The sequence below is a fragment of the Pristiophorus japonicus genome, chromosome 2 (assembly GCF_044704955.1).
Source record: "Pristiophorus japonicus isolate sPriJap1 chromosome 2, sPriJap1.hap1, whole genome shotgun sequence".
NCBI classification, from domain to species: domain Eukaryota; kingdom Metazoa; phylum Chordata; class Chondrichthyes; family Pristiophoridae; genus Pristiophorus; species Pristiophorus japonicus.
Window position 1 is genome coordinate 242,521,269 of NC_091978.1, and position 22,961 is coordinate 242,544,229.

The 22,961-nt window shown below is 45.9% G+C and overlaps 1 protein-coding gene across 5 annotated transcripts in view; it reads left to right on the top strand.

Moving 5' to 3' along the window:
* Positions 1 to 18,129, top strand: part of prdm5 (PR domain containing 5) — a 479,054-nt gene extending 460,925 nt beyond the window's left edge. For all 5 annotated transcript variants that reach the window (XM_070863981.1, XM_070863995.1, XM_070863973.1 and 2 more), the window contains 2 exons: positions 4,335 to 4,439; positions 17,460 to 18,129. In XM_070863981.1, the coding sequence (XP_070720082.1) occupies positions 4,335 to 4,439; positions 17,460 to 17,624 (270 nt within the window). In that variant the 3' untranslated portion in view covers positions 17,625 to 18,129. The remainder of the gene's footprint in view (positions 1 to 4,334; positions 4,440 to 17,459) is intronic.
* Positions 18,130 to 22,961: the final 4,832 nt, after the last annotated feature.

A 22,961-nucleotide genomic window follows, 5' to 3' on the forward strand; every position in this document is an offset into this window, starting at 1 on the left:
TGGATTGTACCAAGAGATGGCCCCACACTGTTTGGCAGAAGCTGGCTGGGGAAAATCCTTGGAACTGGGATGACATCTGAGCGCTCCCGTCTGTTGACGACAGCTCATGTGCCCAGGTTCTGAGCAAGTTTCCGTCGTTGTTTGAGTCAGGCATCGGAAGTTTCTCGGGGGCGAAGGTGCAGATCCACTTGGTTCCCGGTACACGACCCATCCACCACAAGGCACGGACGGTGCCATATATGATGCAAGAGAAAGTGGAGATCGAGCTGGACAGGCTGCAGCGAGAGGGCATCATCGCGCCGGTGGAGTTCAATGAGTGGGCCAGTCCGATTGTTCCGGTCCTCAAGGGCGATGGCACGGTCAGAATTTGTGTGGACTATAAAATATCGATTAACTGTTTTTCGCTGCAGGACCAGTACCCACTACTCAAGGCAGACGACCTATTTGCAACCCTGGCAGGAGAAAAGACGTTCACCAAGTTGGATCTGACCTCGGCCTACATGACGCAGGAGCTGCGGAATCTTCGAAAGGCCTCACCTGCATCAACACGTACAAAGGTCTGTTCAGCTACCATAGATGCCCGTTTGGGATTCGATCACCCATGACCATTTTTCAAAGGAACATGGAGAGCTGCTAATGTCAGTTCCGCGCACCGTGGTTTTCCAGGACGACATATTGATCAGAGGTCGGGACACCATCAAACACTTGAAGAACCTTGAAGAGGTTCTAAGTCAGCTAGATCGTGTGAGACTCAGGTTGAAATACTCGACGTGTGTTTTCCTGGTGTCAGAGGTCGAGTTCTTAGGGAGAAGAATCGCGGCAAACGGCATCAGACCCACCGATGCCAAGACGGAGGTCATCAAGAATGCGCCGAGACCACAGAACGTGATGGAGCTGCGGTCGTACCTGGGACTCCTCAATTATTTTGGTAATTTCCGACCCGGGTTAAGCACCTTGCTAGAACCTCTGCATGTGTTGCTACGCAAGGGAGATGACTGGGTATGGGGGAAATCACAAGAGGCTGCTTTTGAGAAAGCCAGAAATCTGTTATGTTCCAACAAACTGCTTGTTCTGTATGACCCATGTAAACGTTTAGTGCTAGCTTGCGATGCATCTTCGTACGGGGTCGGATGTGTGTTACAACAAGCAAACGAATCGGGAACATTGCAACCGGTCGCCTTTGTGTCCAGGAGTTTGTCCAAGGCCAAAACAGCCTACAGAATAATTGAAAAAGAAGCTCTGGCATGCGTTTACGAGGTAAAAAAAATTCACCAGTATCTGGTCTTAAGTTTGAGTTACAAACTGACCGCAAGCCGCTCATATCGCTATTCTTAGAGAGCAAAGGGATTAATACCAATGCCTCTGCTTGCATCCAAAGATGGGCACTCACGCTGTCGGCATACAACTATGTAATCTGCCACAGACCAGGCACAGAGAACTGCACTGATGTCCTCAGTAGGATACCATTGCCCACCACCGGGGTGGAAATGGCACAGTCTGCAGACTTGCTCTTGGTGATGGATGCATTTGAAAACAAAAAGTCACCCATCAAGGCCTGCCAGATCAGGACCTGGACCAGCCAGGATTCTTTACTGTCCCTTGTGAAAAACTGTGTCCTCCATGGGAGCTAATCCAGCGTCCCAGCGGAGATGCATGAAGAGACCAAGCTGTTCCAGCGGCGCAAAGACAAAATGTCCACACAGGCGGACTGTCTTTTGTGGAGTAATCGCGTGGTTTTGCATAAGAAAGGCAGGGAAACGTTCATACGTGACCTACACAGTACCCACCCAGGCATAGTAATGATTAAAGCCATAGCCAGATCCCATGGGTGATGGCCCGGCATCGACTCAGATTTGGAGTCGTGCGTTCACCAATGCAACACTTGCTCTCAACTGAGCAATGCACCAAAGGAGGCATCGCTAAGTTTGTGGTCATGACCCTCCAAACAGTGGTCTAGGATCCACATTGACTTTGCTGGACCGTTTCTAGGCAAAATGTTTTTGGTTGTTGTGGATGCTTACTCAAAATGGATTGAGTGTGTACTAATGTCTGTAAGCACGTCCACTGCCACCATCGAAAGCCTACGAGCCATGTTTGCCACGCACGGCCTGCCTGATGTTCTTGTCAGCGACAATGGGCTGTGCTTCACCAGTGCTGAATTCAAGGAATTTATGACCCGCAATGGGATCAAGCACGTCACATCTGCCCCGTTCAAGCTCGCATCCAACGGCCAGGCAGAACGGGCAGTCCAAACCATCAAGCAAAGCTTGAAACACATGTCGGAAGGCTCCCTGCAGAACCGCCTGTCCCGAGTCCTGCTCAGCTACCGCACCAGACCCTACTCACTCACCGGGTTTTCCCAGCCGAGCTGCTCATGAAAAAGGCGCTCAAAACAAGGCTCTCTCTCATCCACCCTGATCTCCATGATCATGTCGAGGACAGGCAGCATCAACAAAGCATGTACCATGATCGCGCAAATTTGTCACGCGATATTGAAGTCAATTACCCTGTTTTTGTACTCAACTATGGAAATGGTCTCAAATGGCTTGCTGGCACTGTCACAGCCAAAGAAGGGAGTAGGGTGTTTCAGGTCAAACTCACAAATGGACTAACTTGCAGAAAGCATTTGGACCAAACCAAACTGCAATTCACAGACAGCCACGAGCAACCCGAAGAGGACACCACCAACTTGGACTCTCCGACACACACACAAGTGGCAACCGACATCACGGTTGACCACGAAGCTGAACTCACCACCCCCAGCAGCCCAGCAAGACCAGCTGCCCAGCAGCCCAGTGAAGAACTAACCAACTCACCTACACCCGCATTTGTACCAAGACGATCGACAAGGGAGCGAAAGGCCCCAGATCGTCTCACCCTGTAAATAAGAATACTTTTGACTTTGGGAGGGAGTGATGTTATGTATGCAACCCTGTGTAACCAGCATTCTACCGCCACCAGAGGGTGTACCTGTTGGAGTCCCAAGGGATCCCAGCATCCCTTGGGAGCACTGTATATAAGCAGGCCTCCCATGCGGTACAGGATTCTGGAGTTAGAATAAAGGAACTAAGGTCACACTTACGTCTACAATACTCAGTTACATTACTTTATTGTGAACGTAAAATAAACAATCCCATAGCACTATTTTGAAGAAGAGCAGGGGAGTTATCCCCGGTGTCCTGGCCAATATTTATCCCTCAATCAACATGACAAAAACAAATTATCTAGTCATTATCACATTGCTGATTGTGGGAGCTTGATGTGCACAAATTCGCTGCCGCGTTTCTCACATTACAACAATGACCACACTCCAAAAGTACTTACTTGGCTGTAAAACACTTTGAGATGTCTCATGGTCGTTAAAGGCGCTATAGAAATCCAAGTCTTTCTAGTCACTGTTGTAATATAAGAAACACGACAGCCAATTTGTGCAGCAAGGTCCCACAGATTAAGATTGAAAGTGGCTCCTTCCAGATCTGAATGATTCAGCTACTCTCAATCTTTATCAGTTGAGTCATTGGAGGAGCTTTGACATTTTTTAAAATGATTTCCACAGCCTTTGCTGCAACACATTTGGCGATGGACTTTAATTTCTAAATGTTGACCATCCTACCTGCCCCTATCAGCAATTGTATCGCCTTGAGAGACTCCTTAGCTGTTTCTGTAGTTCTGTTGGCATCTCAAACAGCCACCAGACGAATGCAAGGTCTTTGTAACTTGTACCCCAGTAATTAAGTTTAAGAGCCCCTAAATTGCCTGTAATGTTTTTGTAAGTACAAATTCTGTTTTTTTGGCAACGGCTTTCTGTTGAGTCTGAAGAAAATGTAAAAAATGCACAAAATTTATAATGGCACCAAAATGTCTCTAAATCTAGTATGGTCAATATTATAAAGCTTTGTGTGTGTGAATGATGCAAACAAGAAAGCCATTCTTTTTAAAGTTCGTACTTAGAATGAGTAGAACTTGAGAAAGCATAAATAAACATGCTTTGGCATTGGAATTTAAAGTAAATTAAGTGCATGTGTAAAACAGGTAGGTATACTTTTTTTCTTTAATCTAATCTATGGTGTTACACAGAACAGGATAAACTGGAGAAATTCTTCCATTGGCAGACATAACTGTTTTATTAAATTACCGATGGGTGATGATAAGAAAACCTGGAGGACTTGATTTTCTCAGCCTTTACTAAGTTCTTTGCAATCAAGATAATTATTTTTCACTGGCTGAACCCCTTCAAGGGAATATAAAAATACACAATTCCCAGCACCAAATTCCACTTGCTGGCTTTCTGCGTTGGCTCACTTTCACTTTTTATATTGTCATTTTTGTTCCAGGAAAAACCTTACCAGTGCTCAGAATGTAACAAGGCTTTTAGTCAGAAGCGAGGCCTGGATGAACATATGAGGACTCATACAGGAGAAAAACCATTCCAGTGTGATGTAAGTAACTGATCCTTTTTTAAGATTTTGATTGTTCCACTTTGCACAGACAGCATCAAAAAAGCATTCAATTCATGTATATAATGAATCAGATACAATGCAACATTTCCCAATGTTGACCGAGATAATCCCTCCATTCAGTCTGCAGCCTGTAGCTTTTCAAATCTTTATGAATTCAATGTTTTATATAAAAAAAACATTTCCTTTCCATGAAAAAAATGTGCAAAAATCCCAAAATACAAAAACGATACTTTCAAAACTAAGTATGAATATGTAGTGGCATAAAATGAAGCCATTGTGAAAACCTTGTGGTAGCAGGCTTTGGTATGATTCTGTGCAGCTAGTTGCATACCATGCCCACATTGAGATAAATATACTCTGTCATATAGGGCTGGGATAGAGTCGGGGGTCTGGGAGCGAATCGGTGGGCTGGGAGAGAGAGAGTTGGAGAGGGGGGAAGAGAGTCAGGGGGGAGTGAGAGTCGGGTGGGGAGAGAGTCGGGGGGATGAGTGAGAGTCGGGGGGGGGGGGAAGTGAGAATTGGGGGGGGGGAGTGAGAGTTAGCGGGGGAGAGAGTCGGGGGGGAGTGAGAGTCGGGGGGGAGAGAGTCGGGGGGGAGTGAGTCGGGGGGGTGGGGGAGAGAGTTGGGGGGAGAGAGTTGGGTGGGAGAGAGTCGGGGGGGGAGAGAGTCGGGGGAGAGAGAGTCAGTGGGGAGAGAGTCGGGGGGGAGAGAGTCGGGGGGAGAGAGTCAGTGGGGAGAGAGTCGGGGGGGGGAGAGTCGGGGTGGAGAGTCTGGGGGGGTGAAGAGAGTCGGGGGGAGAGAGTCTGGGGGGAGAGAGTCGGGATGGAGAGTCTGGGGGGGTGAAGAGAGTCGCTGGCAGAGAGTCGGGGAGGGAGAGAGTGGGAAGAGGTGATGAGATTCGGGGGGAGAGAGTCGGGTGGGAGAGAGTCGGGAGGAGAGAATCGGGGGGCTGGGAGAGTCGGGAGGGGAGAGAGTTGGGGGGGGAGAACGTCGGGGGGGTAGAGAGTCGGGGGGTAGAGAGTTTGGGGTTAGAGAATCGGCGGGGAGAAAGTCCGGGGGAAGGAATCTGTGGGGGGGGAGAGTCGGGGGAGTAGAGAGCTGGGGGGTAGAGAGTCGGGGAGGAGAGAATTGGGGGTTAGAGAGTTGCAGGGAGAGAGTCGGGGGGAGGGAGTCTGAGGGGTGAGAGTTGGGGGGGGTGAGAGTCGGGGGGAGTGAGAGTCGGGGGGAGAGAGTCGGGAGGGGGAGAGTCGGGGGGGGGGGAGAGAGTCGGGGGGCTGGGAGAGAGACGGGGGTGGGGCGGGGGGAGAGTCGGAGAGGCAGGTCAGCAGTGTCGGGGCCTCGGGGTCCTCCTTCTCAGCACCATGTGAAGGGATTGATTCGGGGCCAGCGGGGTGGGGAGAGGGGGCGAGCTTGACAGGGGGTGGGGCTTGACAGGCGCATGTCTGTCAAAAAAAAAATACAGTACAATTAGTTACACTGATACTATATGGGTAAAGAACACACTGGCTTCCGAAAACCGGAAAGTTTCGGCATGTAACTTCTCAGCCTATAATTGTGGAAACTGGTAACTCATCAAACAACCAGTTATTGTTAAATAAAGTTCATCTTCATAAATCTGTGTTTTTGAAAATGAAAGGAGAGGATTTTGGGGTTCTTTTTGTAATAGAAATAAATCAACTAGTGGCTAAATTGTTTTTAGTATTTACCTTCTACCTCTGATAACTGGGTTTTATCCAGTTCAGTTCAGTTCAGATCATAAAGAACTTAGAAAAATATAGTACTTGTTAAGGTTTGCATTGCAGTAATTCAGTTTTATGGTACAGAGCAGCCTGTCAACCCAATTCTAACTGATATACATTCACCCGTCTTGTTGGAGAGAGAGTGAAAGAATAACCTAAAAATTCTCAATGGCAGATTTGCAGGAATTATGCGGGTGTAAAAGCTCCTCAACTTGTAAGATTCTTGCTACGATAATTCTACAAGGCTTTTTAATGCACAGTGTGGTTTTTGCACAGGAATGTATGTAACAAAGACTTAATGTGCAAATTATTAAAGGTGTTTTAAGAAGGTAGTCTGCAATTTTGCTGCAGCATTCCCATGATCCACAAACCTTGTCTATTTGAAAGGTGGATTAAAAGTCAACCTGGTTCTCAGAAATTGGCAATAAAGGCAATTGGTGCATTATGAAGGGCTGGCCGTTCCCCCGGTACAGCCCTGATTTTCGTTCCCTTAAGCCCAAGGGACATAGACTTGAATGGATATGGCAGACAACTGGTTTAGCCATTCACAGCCAGATATGGCCAGACCACATAAAGCATTATCGAGTCCTGCTCTCGTCTGCCAAAATTGCTCACTATTCCAACATCATTCTGGAATGTAAAGATAGATCCCGGTGTTATATATGCAGACTATAGATATACTCTCTGTGTAGTCACTGTATAGTTGCATTCGATGGAGACTTGTTTACCTGATGTGCTATCTATCAGGTTTACACTGTGTATATACTATGCTGGCACCACCAGAGGATGCAACTGGTGGAGACCGGGGTTTCCTGCCCTGGTGGTAGGGGCTGTATAAAAGGGTAGCCACCATGTGGCTGCCTCACTCAGGAGTTACGAATAAAGGACCAAGGTCACTACAGTTTGAGTACAATACATTCATAAGTACATTACAGACATAACAACTGGTGACGAGAATATGCACTTTCACCTGGTTATGGCTACCTTTGGCACAGTAAAAGACTTCACAGAGGATGATGTCTGGAATGCCTTCACGGAAAGACTCGAGCAATATTTCGTGGCAAACGATCTGGCAGGGGAGACGAACACATTGGCGGAGAAGTGCAAGGCCATACTGCTGACCAGTTGGGGGCCCGAGGTCTACCGCCTCGTCAGGGACTTGCTGGCACCCACGACGGCCAAGGATAAGACATACGATGAGCTGAATGAACTAATTCGCGACCAATTAAAACCAAAACAGAGCATCCTCACGGCTAGGCACAGATTCTACACTCACCGCAGACCTGAGGGCCAGGAGATTGCAAAATATGCTGCCGACCTCAGGAGACTTGCGGCACCATGTGATTTTGGCACGCACCTCAACGAAGCATTGCGAGACAGCTTCGTTATGGGATTTAGCCACGAGGGCCTCCTTCACAAGCTACTATCTGCCGACACCACAGTCAACCTGCAGAAGGCCATCAGCATCAGTCAGGTGTTCATGACCTCGACCTGCAGCACCAAGCAAATTATTCATCCTGTGGACTCAAACCCGGCAAGTACTGTACACAGAATGGTGCCTTTTCACAGGCAAGACTGTAGAACATGGCTCTGCCCAGGGCAGAGAGCACAGACCTCAGGGTTCCAGAACTCAGAGTCCGCCGAGGGGTGCCAATCGACTAGCACCATGCTAGCATTGCGGAGGAAACCATGGGGCTCACCAGTGTCGGTTTGCAGAGTACGTATGCAAAGCCTGTAACACAAAGGGCCACCTCCAGCGTATGTGTAAAAGAAATACGACTCACCGTCTAGCAGAGGAGTCAGTAGATGACTTTGAATCCAGCGGGGAGTATGATGGTTTGGCCAGAGAGACAGCTCAGCCCCAAGAAGAAGTGTATGGAGTGTATACCTGCACCACCGATTGTCCTCCAGTGGAGATGGAAGTCGAGATAAACGGCGTTCCAATCTTCATGAAAGCAGACACGGGAGCGAGCCAGTCAGTGATGAGACAGGATGCCTTTGAGAGACTATGGAACGAAAAACGACCCAAGCTGGTTCCAGTGCAGGAAAAGTTGCGCACCTACACCAAGGAGCTGATCCCAGTCCTTGGTAGTGCGGATGTAAGTGTAATCCATAATGGCATGGTGCACAAGTTACCTCTGTGGATTGTTGCAGGTGATGGTCCAATGCTACTCGGAGGAAAGTGGATGGGGAAGATCCAGTGGAAATGGGAAGACCTCTTCACTCCAGCAATCGATGTCCCCTGTGCTCAGAGACAGAGCAAAACCTCACCTTCGCTTGGGCCAGGCACCAGAGAACAGACCAGCGCAGCACCTGAGGCACAGGCCGTCCACCATGACTGTGTGGCGATGATCCGACCGGAACGACCTAAAAGTACCTTCCCGGCTCCAGTGGCAGGACTCCTGGGAAGGAAGATCGAATTCACAGGCACTCTTCCAGCTTTTGTGGCAGAATCACGGGAGAGAAGGATCAAGGTACTCCACCTCGAGGACAGAGGCAAGATGGCGTCCCTGCTGCAGCGAGGTGCAACGTGGCTGAAAAAAAAGATGGCCACAGCCATACCATGAACTGCAACGCTGAGGGACCAACATGTGGTGTCTAACAAAGGATTTGACTGGGGTAAAGCCAGCAGGGTTCTCTTAAAGGAGACCTGCATCCAACTGAACTTAAAAAGACATTGCATGCATGGCAATCAATGTAACAAACCGATTAAGATTGTGAACAAAATGCTGTTGCGAGATGTCGGGAATAGAGTGTCCCCAAAAGTAGCAAGCGAGCGAATTCGGGAGGGTAAAGGCGCTGATCCTGATGCCCTGCCCCAGGTGTCCCCACAGGTTATAGGCCAGCGACCTCAGGAGGGTGAAGTCACTGATCCTGATACCCTGCCCCAGGTCTATCCCACGCTGCAGGCACCCGATGGCACTATTCGCCACGGACGCGGAAACGGAAACAGCGGCAATACGTGCAGTCGGCCACCATTGCCCACCACCCGGGTGGAGACGGCGCAGCCCCCAGACCCAGTCGCTACCTCGGCCATGTCCGGGAGCGAAAGGTCAGAACCAACGAGTTCCCCAAACGGGACCTGGAACAGCCAGGTTCCCAACACCGTTAGAGAGCAGGCAGAAGATTCTGCAGCCCTCAAAGAAGGACAGGAAGGCCACACACATCTGTGGCTCTGCCCACCATTAGGCAACAGCAAAGGCCCTGAGTCCTGGCTAGGTGAGCGAACCAAGCCCACCCCGTCCGGTTGCTCTGGAACTAGCACCCTTGCATACCTGTACTGTTACTGTACTGACCATGACTGAACCATGAATGCAATCTACCTAATCCTGGCGCACGACCATAAAACGTAACGAATGTAAGTCACTGAACCATGGTGTCGCAATACAAACTGTACTTGCACTGTGTCTGATCCTGTATGTTAATGCAACGGGCCAGTTGCATGATCTCGCTGTGGGGGGGGGGGAAATGGATGTATGTAGCCATGGACACACACATGGATCACACCCAGAACTCTCTGGAACCTCCACTGCATCATCGAACAGTCCAAACTGGTAACCACGACCCATCGTTGTGTCAAAAGGACTTGGGGGTTAACAGGGAGAGAGCAAAGCCAAAGCACAGCCAAGGTGCAAGGGCTATTGGCACTTAAGTCTGGGGAGAGCTAAGCCAGAGCACATAATGAAAGGTAATTGGCACAAGAGACTGAGGAGAGAGTGATGTTATATACACAGATTATAGATATACTCTCTGTGTAGTCACTGTATAGTTGCATAAGATGGAGATTTGTTTACCTAATGTACTATCAATAAGGTTTACACTGTGTATATACTATGTTGGCACCACTAGAGGGTGCAACTGGTGGAGACCGGGGTTTCCTGCCCTGGTGGCAGGGGCTGTATAACAGGGTAGCCACCATGTGGCTGCCTCACTCTGGAGTTACAAATAAAGGACCAAGGTCACTGCAGTTTGAATACAACACATTGCATTGTGGAGTCATTCATAGGTACATTACAGACATAACACCCGGCTTCTATTCTCCATTGCTAACCATCTGTTTAAACCCGTCTCCCCAGTCTCCACCCTCACCTCCAACACTAAGTGTGAGGATCTCATAGACTGCTTTGTCTCTAAGATTGAGACCATCCGTTCTGCCGCTTCCCTTCCTTCCCCTAGCCCACCGGGTCAAACTTGCTCTAAGGATCCCCCCCTCACATCTTTCTCCAATTTCTCTCTGATCTCCCCTCATGACCTTTCCGAGCTCATCCTGTCCATGAGACCCACTTCCTGCTCCTCTGACCCTATTCCCACAAAACTGCTGACCACCCAACTTCCTTTTCTGGCTCCCATGTTAGCTGACATTGTTAACGGTTCTCTCTCCTCAGGTGCTGTCCCCCTCTCCCTCAAATCTGCCCCATCGCCCCCCTCCTCAAAAAAACAATCCTAAACTCCTCTGTCCTTGCAAACCACCGGCCCATCTCCAAACTCCCGTTCCTCTCCAAAGTCCTTGAACGTGTTGTCGCCTCCCAAATCCATGCCTATTATTTCCCGCAATTCCATGTTTGAATCCCTCCAATCCAGTTTCTGTGCCTGTCACAGTATCAAAACGGCTCTCTTCAAAGTCACAAATGACATCCTTTCTGACTGTGACAAAGGCCCTCCTCATCCTTCTTGACTTATCTGCAGCCTTTGACACGGTTGACCACGCTATCCTTTTCCAACGCCTCGCCACCGTCGTCCAGCTGGGTGGGACTGCACTCGCCTGGTTCCATTCTTATTTATCTAATAGTAGCCAGAGAATCACCTGCAACGGCTTCTCTTCCCGCCCCCACATCGTTACTTCAGGTATCCTTGGCCCCCTCTTATTTCTCATCTACAAGTTGCCCCTTGACGACATCATCTGAAAACACAGTGTCAGTTTCCACATGTAAGCACCCAGCTCTACCTTACTACCACTTCTCTTAACCCCTGCACAGTCTCCAAATTGTCAGACTGCTAGTCTGACATCCAGTTCTGGATGAGCAGAAATTTTCTCCAATTGAATATTGGGAAAATCAAAGCCATTGTTTCTGGTCCCCTCCACAACTCTGTTCCCTAGCCACTGACTCCATCCCTCTCTCCAACTTCTGTCTGAGGCTGAACCACACTGTTTGCAACCTTGGTGTCATATTTGACCTTGAAATGAGCTTCCGACCACATATCCGGAGCATAACTAAGACTGCCTATTTCCACCTCCGTAACATTGCCTATCTCCGCCCTTGCCTCAGCTCATCTGCTGCTGAAGCCCTCAGCCATGCCTTGGTTACCTCTAGACTTGACTATTCCAATGCACTCTTGGCTTGCCTCCCACATTCTACGTAAACTACAGCTGATCCAAAAGTCGACTGCCCATGTCCCGCCCACCCATCACCCCTGTGCTCGCTGACCTACATTGGCTCCCCGTTAAGCAACGCCTCGATTTTAAAATTCTCATCCTTATTTTCCAATCCCTCCATGGCCTCGCTCCTCCCTATTTCTGTAATCTCCTCCAGCCCCACAACTGGAGGTAATATCTTAGCATGGATAGAGGATTGGCTAACTAACAGAAAACAGAGAGTAGGGATAAATAGTTCATTCTCGGGTTGGCAATCAATAACTAGTGGGGTGCCGCAGGGATCAGTGCTGGGACCCCAACTATTTACAATGTATATTAACGACTTGGAAGAAGGGACTGAGAGTAACGTAGCCAAGTTTGCTGATGATACAAAGATGGGAGGAAAAGCAATGTGTGAGTAGGACACAAAAAATCTGCAAAAGGACAGAGACAGGCTAAGTGAGTGGGCAAAAATTTGGCAGATGGAGTATAATGTTGGAAAGTGGTGAGGTCATGCACTTTGGCAGAAAAAATCAAAGAGCAAGTTATTATTTAAATGGAGAAAGATTGCAAAGTGCTGCAGTACAGCGGGACCTGGGGGTACTTGTGCATGAAACACAAAAGTATTCAGGTACAGCAAGTGATCAGGAAGGCCAATGGTATCTTGGCCTTTATTGCAAAGGGGATGCAGTATAAAAGCAGGGAAGTCTTCCTACACCTATACAAGATATTGGTGAGGCCACACCTGGAATACTGCGTGCAGTTTTAGTTTCCATATTTACGAAAGGATAGACTTACTTTGGAGGCAGTTCAGAGAAGGTTCACTTGGTTGATTCCGGGGATGAGGGGGTTGACTTATGAGGAAAGATTAAGTTCGTTGGGCCTCTACTCACTGGAATTCAGAAGAATGAGAGGTGATCGAAACGTATAAGATTATGAGGGGGCTTGACAAGGTGGATGCAGAGAGGATGTTTCCACTGATGGGGGAGACTAGAACTAGAGGGCACGATCTTAGAATAAGGGACCGCCCATTTAAAACAGAGATAAAAGGGTTATGGGGAGCGGGCGGGGAAGTGGAACTGAGTCCATGATCAGATCAGCCATGATCTTATTGAATGGCTGAGCAGGCTCGAGGGGCCGTATGGCCTACTCCTGTTCCTATTATGTTCTTATGTAACCCCCGAGATGTCGGCGCTCCTCTAATTCTGCCCTCTTGAGCATCCCTGATTATAATCGCTCAACCATTAGTGGCCGTGCCTTCTGTTGCCTAGGCCCTAAGCTCTGGAATTCCCTGCCTAAACCTCTCCATCTCTTTACCTCTCTTTCCTCCTTCAAGATGCTCCTTAAAACCAATCTCTTTGACCAAGCCCTAATTTCTCCTTATATGGCTCGGTGTCAAATTGTTAAAAATCTCATAACACTCCTGTGAAGAGCCTTGAGACATTTCACTACGTTAAAGACACTATATAAATAGAAGTTCTTGTTGAAGATACATGACTCGGGTACACATCAGATAAGGAAAGGATGGTGGAATGTATTTTTTGTTTTAAACAAGTTTCACTTTTATATTTCAATGTAATCAGAACCAGTTGCTCCACCTTAAATCACAAATTTATATATAACTTGTTCATTACTGCTCAGTTAACTCAGACCAAAGTTTCAGCATTACAATAGGTAACAAATTAAAGTATAATGTGAACCTTTATTGAATGTTGACATTGTAACAGTACGTCTCACTGATGGAACAGGATTTATTTTGGCTACGGTACTTGGAACATTCAGATTACTGTGCCGTTCTTTCATGTTCTACATTAAACCAAGAGAATAACTAACTCAATTTTCCAAAGTCATTTAATGGCGGGTAAAGGGCGAGGGAGTCGGACTAGCTGAAGTGCTCTTGCAGAGAGCCGGCACAGACTCGGCAGGCCAAATGGCCTCCTTCGATGTTGTAACCATTCTTTTATTCTATGCTGCCTATTAAATATATATTTGAGGTGAAACATTAAATAATTTTGTCAAGCTGAATTGGTTACTTTCTTGATTCAATCTGCAAATTACATGAAGCAACTGAATAGCAATCCGAATATTGCCAGCCAGCAACTTCATCACTTTCACCACTAACCAACAGGAGTCATCATAATCATCATCATAGGCAGTCGCTCGAAATCGAGGAAGACTTGCTTCCACTCTAAAAGTGAGTTCTCAGGTGACTGTACAGTCCAATACGGCAATTAGTCTCTGTCACAGGTGTACCGTGTGAGTCACACAATTCTACAGAACTTCCCAGTCCAACACTGCCTTCAGTGTGTCAGTGCAGTCTTCTGTCGTGTGAGGAAGAGAATGTTTGAAGGCCAGGACCTCAAATCTGGCACCAAGCTCATGGTCTACAGAGCAGTAGTTATGGGGAGCGGGCGGGTAAGTGGAGCTGAGTCCACGGCCAGATCAGCCATGATCTTGTTGAGTGGCAGAGCAGGCTCGAGGGGCTAGATGGCCTACTCCTGTTCCTAATTCTTATGTTCTTATGATACTGTCCTATATGCCTCAGAGACATGGACCATATACAGCAGGCACCTCAAAGCACTGGAGAATTACCACCAATGCTGCCTCCGCAAGATCCTGCAAATCCATTGGCGGGATAGACGCACCAACGTCAGTGTTCTCGCTCAGGCGAACATTCCCAGCATCGAAGCACTGACCACACTCGATCAACTCCAATAGGCCACATCGTCCACAAGCCCGATACTAGACTCCCAAAACAAGTGCTCTACTCAGAGCTCCGACATGGCAAGCGAGCCCCAGGTGGGCAGAGGAAATGCTTCAAAGCCTCCTTGAAAAAGTGCAACATCCCAATCGACACCTGGGAATCCCTGGCCCAAGACCGCACAAAGTGGAAGAAAAGCATCCAGGAAGGCGCTGAACACCTCGAGTCTCTTCGCCGAGAATAAGCCAAGCATAAACAGCGGAAGGAGTGCACGGCAACCCAAGCACCCCACCCACCCATTCAGTCAACCACTGTCTGCCCCACCTGTGACAGAGACTGTAGGTCCCGCATTGGACTCATCAGTCACATGAGAACTCATTTTTAGTGTGGAAGCAAGTCATCCTCGAATCCGAGGGACTGCCTAAGAAGGAAGTAGAAAGTAAACTGTAACTGACTTTTCAAGCATAATTAAGAGATCCCATGGCACTATTCAAAGAAGAGCAGGGGTGTTGTATTGATCTCATGGCCAACATTTACCTTTCAACCAACGCCACTAAATCAGATTAGCTGGTCATTTATCCAATATGCTGTTTATGATACTTTGCTGTGCACAAATTGACTTCTACATTTGCCTACAAAACAACAGTGATTACACTTCAAAAGTAATTCATTGGCTGTAAAGTGCTTTGGGACATCCTGAAGATATGAAAGGCACTATATATATGAACGTTCTTTCTTTTTTGAACATAAACTCTTCCATATAACTAAACAAAATTTCTTTCATCTTTCCATAGTACTAATATTCCAAAAGGATTTAGGTTTGTCAATATACTGCTTGGGAAACATTACAACATTTTTCTATTGAACAGTAGCTTCTTCATCTTATTAAAGTTGCTTCCTTTGTGCATGCACTTCAGTACCATTTTTATTTAAATGTGATCGCCTTTACTGTCTTTTTAGAATTTCTCTTTAACTAATAATGCTTCTCTCTCCTGCCAGTAAACTCTGGACCCCCTCTGCTGTTTTGATTTGTATGCAGCCTCTTTCTTCTTCCATTTCCTTACAATGTTGCGACCTGTAAATTCAAGTGGACATTTATGCTTCCAAGAAGTCAAGTTAACTTCTCTTTGACCTGAATGCTGCTTATTGCCCATCAGCTCATCGCTGCAGTGGCAAACATTTGGTGCCAGTTTTCATAAGGTACATGTATTTCTAACAGATATTGAGCATTTCATTAATAGGAGTGCTGCATTGAACCTCTCCGATCAAATTGATGCATAGTTTTACCATTGCACTGTAGAAATATTTTTTTTACATAAGATCATTATGGTTTTTTTTAAGACTACTAGGGGCCGAAATTGCCTCTTCCCTTAAGGCCTGTTACCCCGGAAAGCGGAGTGGAATGGCCAACGATTTTTCGTGGAATGGCTGCCATTTTGAAAATTGCCCTCCTGCTATATCCCGGCGGTCACCCGCTCCCCCCATTACCACTCCACTGCTGCCAATCCGTCTTAAGTGCGTCATCAGACCGCGCACCGCCAATGTGCCCCCCGAAAGAGAAATTCCGCACTGAAAATCTTGCTCCCGCCGCTCGGTGCCACCGACAACTTTTTCTGCCGGTGTACTGTGCTTGCAGTGCTTGTAAAATGGCGGTGTGACTGCCATTAAAGGGGAGGACCTACTGCTGCGGCCGCCATCTTGTTTTTTTTTGTTGACCGACTGCCAGGTCGGGCCAACAATTATACCCCCGGGTTCGGTCGGACCGCCAACAGGGTGCCAGACCACTGGCCTTGCTGAAACCCTCTTTGGTGGCCCAGTGGACCGAACTTAAAGAATCGCAGAGCTCACCAGCATGATGACGTCATCGGCGCTACGCTGATGAGTGACAGCGGCGGACACTCCGCCTGCCCCCAACTTCCGCCCTTCTACTTACCGAACTTCCGCTCTTTGCCGGACTTCCACCCCATTATGACCAACTTCCGGGCCGCTCGAAAAAATAAGCCAATGAGCGGAATTTCGCGCAAGAGGCCACCACATCTACCGCGGCAGTGAAAACAGTCGAAACATATTAGGTGCGCCGCATTTTTGGCAGGGGGCAATTTCGGCCCCCTAGTGTCTATGCAAATGCAAGTCTACCCATTTTTTATTATTGATTTTACAGTCTATCAATCTTGAAAACAAAATCAGTTAAGATGCTTTTATTTTTTTTTGGTATCACTGTAAGAGGTGCTAATTTACTGTAAAAAGCTGGTATAATAATGACAAACACAAACAAATCCGAGTTATTCCTATAAAGCCTTCATTTAACTATGTATTAAGCAGTGTTTATAACCTCATGTTGATTGATCTACATTTAGGAAAATAAACCCCACCAATAATAGCTGTCCAGAGAAACTTATCTGGAACTTTTTACATATTTCAACCTTATGAAAAAAGGAATCAAACAGAAAAAATAAGTTAATACCAACCGCTATAACTCTGTGCATTAATTTTACTAAATTTGTAAATGCAAACAACAAATGTTTGCATTTGTTAAAATGACTGTAGAAAGGAGTTAGGAGAATTGCTAGGATCTTCTGAGGCTATTTTGGGTTGAATTTAGTGATCTGGCTGCTTTGCCACACTGACAATAGTTCGCACACAGGGGCAAAAAAGGTAATTGCATCAACCATCCATTTTGCTTCTCGATCCCAGCCCTGGCAATAGGGAGCTCAGTGAATTTGCAGTGCAGATCTAAAGCAAGATGGTTTGATTCCTAACAACCTGCCAGTGGCCAATCTGAGTTTTGCCGAACAAGGAAGCTGCAAATGGCAACAGCAATAAATCCAGATTAAAACTGAACTGGTCTCCAGTTAGTAGCTTAAAAATTAGAAACAGCTTGTTGGAATTCTGCATGCCACTCCAAACTCACAGAGAAGGCAAATATGGTTACAATAATAGAAAAATGCCTGAATTATTGACAAAACACAAATTATTTTGATGAGAAACAATCCAGTTACAATAGCTATAATTCCAAACTTGCACTGTTGCCATGGAAATAGAACATTGTTTCTTTCATAGACTTTATTTAGTTGTGATCGCTCAACTTCCCCTGTTGATGTTGTACTCACTGTTTAGTGTGCCCTTGTTGTGCCAAGTAGGCTTGGCTTGGGGTAAATCTAAAGTCTTCCCTTTCATTGACTACTTTTGTTTTTTCATTATTTCAGGTATGTGACTTATCATTCAGCTTAAAAAAAATGCTGATTAGGCACAAACTGACACACAACCCAAATCGACCAATGGCAGAATGCCAGCTCTGTCACAAGAAGTTTACAAGAAATGACTACCTCAAGGTTCATATGGAAAATGTGCACGGAGAGACAGACAATTAAAGCTCTGATTTTCACATTCCATTGGAGAACTTCAAAATTCCTCGAGCTTGGACAATTTATTGTTCAGCGCTGTGGTTGACTGCAGCTGTCAATAGCGCTAGAATATTTTACTTTCCAGAAATGTCTGAGTTACAAAGATATAATGAGTATTCTTCAACAGTTAATATGTTTTGTTTTACTGAAAATGACAGCCTGCTGAGAGTAGGGGATATACAATTGGGTACTCCACTGAGGACTATTAGTGCAACATTCAAAAACACACCATAACCTATACTTTTCTTTTTACTATTCATTTTAATAGCCATTAACTGAATAAAGGCACTTTGTAGTTGTTAATTCTTACACTGTCAGCAGTACCACATAGATCTGTTCTCCAGTGCAGGCAATTCTTTTTCCAGATTTCAATTCATACAATTGAAAACCATTCGTACCAATAACATACTACTCATGTCACAAGAAACTTTATTTCTGTAATAATGCTAATTAGGAAAATATACATTTTTAAACCTTGGTTAAATAAAAAAAGTAAACTTTACTTGTGCTTTGCATTCCATCTCTTCTCGTTCCCTTTTTGCTGTTTTCTGGCTTAATGTTATATTATTTATTACCTATATGCTACATTCTAATTGTAATTTGACATCTTTTTGTGCTATGACCTATGCTTAAGTGGTGGTCTTTGCCTCCAGCATCTTACCGTTGCTTTTGGTGTCAGACCCACATTAGTCAAATTCAGTCCTGGATCGGTTAGAAAAAAACCTTATAGCCAGTCAGGGACTGATCATTGACTGACGCTTGACCTGGTCTGTTCATTGGAGTAATCAGGTCAAATTCTGATGTAATTTTTAACCAACATTTGGAAGCTTGAGTGGCTGTAGCACTCAATGAGATGACACCTATCAGGGTCATTTTAATCATAATATGCTATGATGCAGCAAGGAAACATTTATATCACATTTGTTGCAAAAGAACTGTAATGGCTGAAAATCCACTGACCTTCTGGCACACTCCTGCCATCGCTTCGTGTGGGAATGTGCTGGAAATTGTGGCCTGGGCCACCACAAAGAAAAGAAATCTTTGGTGGCACATGTACATTTTTTCTGGGGGAGGGGACACCACCACCACCTACTGAAATCACCAGAATTTCCAGCATATTGGGGTAGGCGGGTATCCTATATAGGAATACAATCAGCACCAGGTCTGCAGCAGCCCCTGGAGAAGGCTTACCACCCACTTCTCAGGGCAACTAGTGATGGGCAATAAATGCCGGCCTTGCATCCCGAGAACAACAACAACAACTTGTATATGTATATATAGCACCTTTAACGTAGTAAAACGTCCCAAGCCGCTTCACAGGAGTATTAGAGACAACAAAAAATTGGCACCAAGCCACATAAGGAGAAATTAGGGCATGTGACCAAAAACTTAGTCAAAGAGATAGGTTTTAGGGAGTGACTTAAAGGAGGATAGAGAGGTGGAGAGGTTTAGACATGGAATTCCAGAGCTTAGGGCCGAGGCAACAGAAGGCACGCCCACCAACGAAACAAATAAAAACATTGCAGATTTGTAAGGACAAATAATGTCATTAAATGAAAGTATTATGATCTATAATTTTTCAAAAATTGCACTCACTGTGTAGATTATACAGCAATATTTGTACAATAGTTAAGAAACAAACATTAAAACAATTGTATTTGTCTAATCTTTTTTATTCAAAAGAAATATCTAAACCTCATACATGCCATTGGTTATATTATAGCTCCAAAATGTTAAATCCATTTTATAAGAATTCCTGTCAAACACTATCAGAGAATCGGAAGAAGTAAATAATTATTGTTCAGTTATGCTGATTTGCAGATGTGTAGCTTTATTTTCCTTCTCTTGCACTGTGTTTCATCTCTAGTGTCAAATATTCATAAGAAACCGGAATGCATCACAGAATGCTTGAATGATGCCTTCTACCCTTAAAGACTGACAGTTGTTAAATTAACGAAGTAAGTGCTGAGTATCTTCAGCCCTTCCAGCACACTGCTACCGTAATTCCTGCAGCAATGTGTGGTGGAAGGGCTGCATGTTGGGTCGAGACCCAGATACAACTAGTCCTGGCCTTGTGAGGGAATTCCTGCTCAGTCTTGTAATGCATAGAGCCTCTGGCTGCCCCTTACATGGCCCATGATGTAAGAGGGGTAGGGTTGCCAAGCCTCGAGGATTGCCCTAGAGCCTTCAGGAATTAAAGATTAATCTGCAGGCTACTGCAGCAAGCAACCAGAGAAAAATCATTGGAGCGTTAAAAGAAATTGTGTTTTTTTACATTTTCTCTGAGCACTTTCATTTATTAGTTCTAAAAATATAAAAGTTGGGGAGAAAAGACTGTTTGACAGTGAAGATTCATCTAGTTGAGTCAGGAAGCACTAAAAATTCGAGGGCTTTATGCCACCTGTTACCGGCAAATAATTGCGAAAGAGGGCAGCAGCTGCACTTTCGCCAGTTTGTGGCCGGTCCCGCAGCCTCCTCCATTTTCCTTGGCCCGGCAGTGCTGCCAATAAGATCCATTACCCAGCAGATTTAAATAAGGGAGCAGTGACATTGCACGCTGACTTAATGTCACCAAGCCAAACTTGGATCTTTGCGCTGAGTTCAGCGCTGGGTCGTAATCTTGTCATGTAAAGCCAGTGTGCAGCAGACTGACAGAGGTGCTGTCGGCAACTCTTCAAGGGGCACAAGCATCTTTCAGGTAAGTTTGCATCTAAGCTTATGGGCTGTTTTTTTTTGGAATTTACTGAAGTAGTGGCTTGCTGCAATAGATGGTAAAAGTTTTTTAAGAGTCTAGCGAGAGCTACTGGACACTTGCAAGGCCTCGGATGGTAAAGGAAGGCCTCTGAGAAGATAGTAAATGCTGGAAATACTCAGCAGGTCAGGCAACATCCGTGTAGAGAAAAATAGAGTTCACATCTCAGGTCGAGATGCTGCCTGACCAGCTGAGTATTTCCAGCATTTTATGGTGTCATTTCAGATTTACAGCATCCGCTCGCAGAGGGAAAATGAGGAAACAAAAGAGGAAAACGCAGAAGAGAAGGAAGGATGCAGCTCAGACAGTCCCTTTTAATTTCCCACAATTCCTAGCAAACTCCTTAGCCTTGCTTCCAGAGGCTGTTGGAAGCTGGAACACCACTCCTGGACAGGAACTTCGACTCCCATGCCTGCACTAATGCCACCAGGAGGGTGTTACATGGTAAGTTAGCACTGCATTAAAATCTTTAGCCCCAGCATGAATTTTTCCCTAGTAAAACTTAATCCATTTTCAGTGGTCGTTGCGGTGACGCCAGTAACTCTCGTGGCAGCCACAACTGTTTCCCTCAATGGCGGGAGCATGGGCTGGGGTAGTGGGAGGCGGAACGTCATGAAATGAAACCTCCCAAGAATCACAGAGTTGCCAACCATAAAGAGGAGGCAGGGGCAGGCTCCTACATGCACTTAGACTGCTCAGTTGTTGGGCCGGATCAGGGGTCTGTATGCTAAATCAGATCAGGGATACCAGGTTGCCAACCGACATAAGTAGGTGCTACCTGGGCCTCTAGGCTGGCGGCTTGACCTGGACCCCCACTCCCTACCGAGCAGGAGCCCAGGTAAATATTTTTTTAACTTAAATGAGGCCACAGAGGCTCAAGGTTTGGGGGAGGGAAGGCATCAATACTCCCTCAAAACCAGGCAGGCTCTCATTATGTGTCCTTGATGACACAGGCCCCCACCAGGTCTCGCTAAATAGGGAATCTCTCCCTGAGTCCAATAAGTTAGCAGCAGAGGTTACGATGGCCATAATCATGGTCTGTTTACTAGGATTACAGGCCGATGGATTTTCAGCTTATATTTATGTAATACTAAATAAAATCAATTATATATTGAGGATATATTTGCTAAGTGAAGAGGCAAACATATAGTAATTATGGTATTAAAAAGGGTTTAATATAAGGCACAAGTACCATTGGTTTGACCAATTTAGCAACTTGAAATGGGAGAGACATGCAAGTCTTTCAAGAATTTGAACTGGAACAGCTGAAGCTATGCTCATTTCCAAGTACCACATGTAGTATCATCAGAGCAGACCTCCTCAAAAGGGTGTTGTTTTCATGCCCACTCCTCTCTCTGGTGGTATTCTTGTATTGCTACTGTTGATGTAGCATCAGCAGTAGTGTCAACACCAGCATCACTAGGCATTCCATACCTCCTGTGTGATGAGCTGCCATTGATTCTATTTCAGTCATTCCATGCATTCAAGGCCTTCAAACCTTATCTGACATGACAAGTACTTCAAACATATGGATTCTATTGCCTGCAAATGTTGGTATCCAATTTCTAGACTTTTCTTTTAACCAACAGGCAACAATATCTCAAGGAGGCTGTCCGTGGATATGAAATTGATGTGTCAGGCATCAAGGCTCTGGTGAAGCAAAGGGATCGTGACTTCAAATCTTTTGTGATAAATGCAAAAGCAATCGACGAATGCATTGGTGGTCCTCTAAAGAGATGTTTGCTTGTTTAGGATTGCACTTGACATCGAAACTTATGCCTTTGACCATCCCTTCAGTCGATTGTATGTATTTAGATCAGGAGTTGAAGATAATGTTAATCAGTATAAAGTGGCACAGCAAATGGGGGTTGGGGAGACTAGATGCCATAATGGATTAGAATGCAATCCTTTCATCATGAGATCGGAGTTTAAATCAGATCCAGACTGATGAGATGAAAGTTTCTTTTTGTCAAGTGCATGGAGAGAGATAAAAACATTGGGAATTCTCCATCTAGTTTCCATTGATAGGGAGTCCACAGCACAAAACATCCACAATTCACCACAAATTAGACATTTGCATCAAGGGTAAGCCACCAGAATTGCTGGTGTGAGAAATAGAAATGGCACTTTGGTGCTCAAAGGGTTTTAGGATCTATAATTATGGTTAAAACCCATCAACCTAATAGTAGTTAGCATTCCTGGGCTGTATTTTTACTTTAAGGAGTGTGTGGGTTTGCAAGCGGGTTGGCAGTTAAAAGCGCTGAAATTGACAGCATGTCGGGAACCTGCCTTCTTCACACTGGCTTCGCCTTTTAACTCGGGCGCATTTTTCAGCACACCAGAAACCCACTTGGGAGAGGCAGGTGACCACATTCACTATTTAAGAGCTTGTTAACAGACTATTAAGAGGCTTTTAACCTGACGTTTCAGCTTTCACTGGTTGTGATCGGGATTGACATACTTCCTGAAACTCGCCTGTGAAAGCAAGGTGAGAGCTCAGTGGCCATTGTGGGCGTTGAACAATTGACAGCTCTTGCTGACAGCATTTGTAC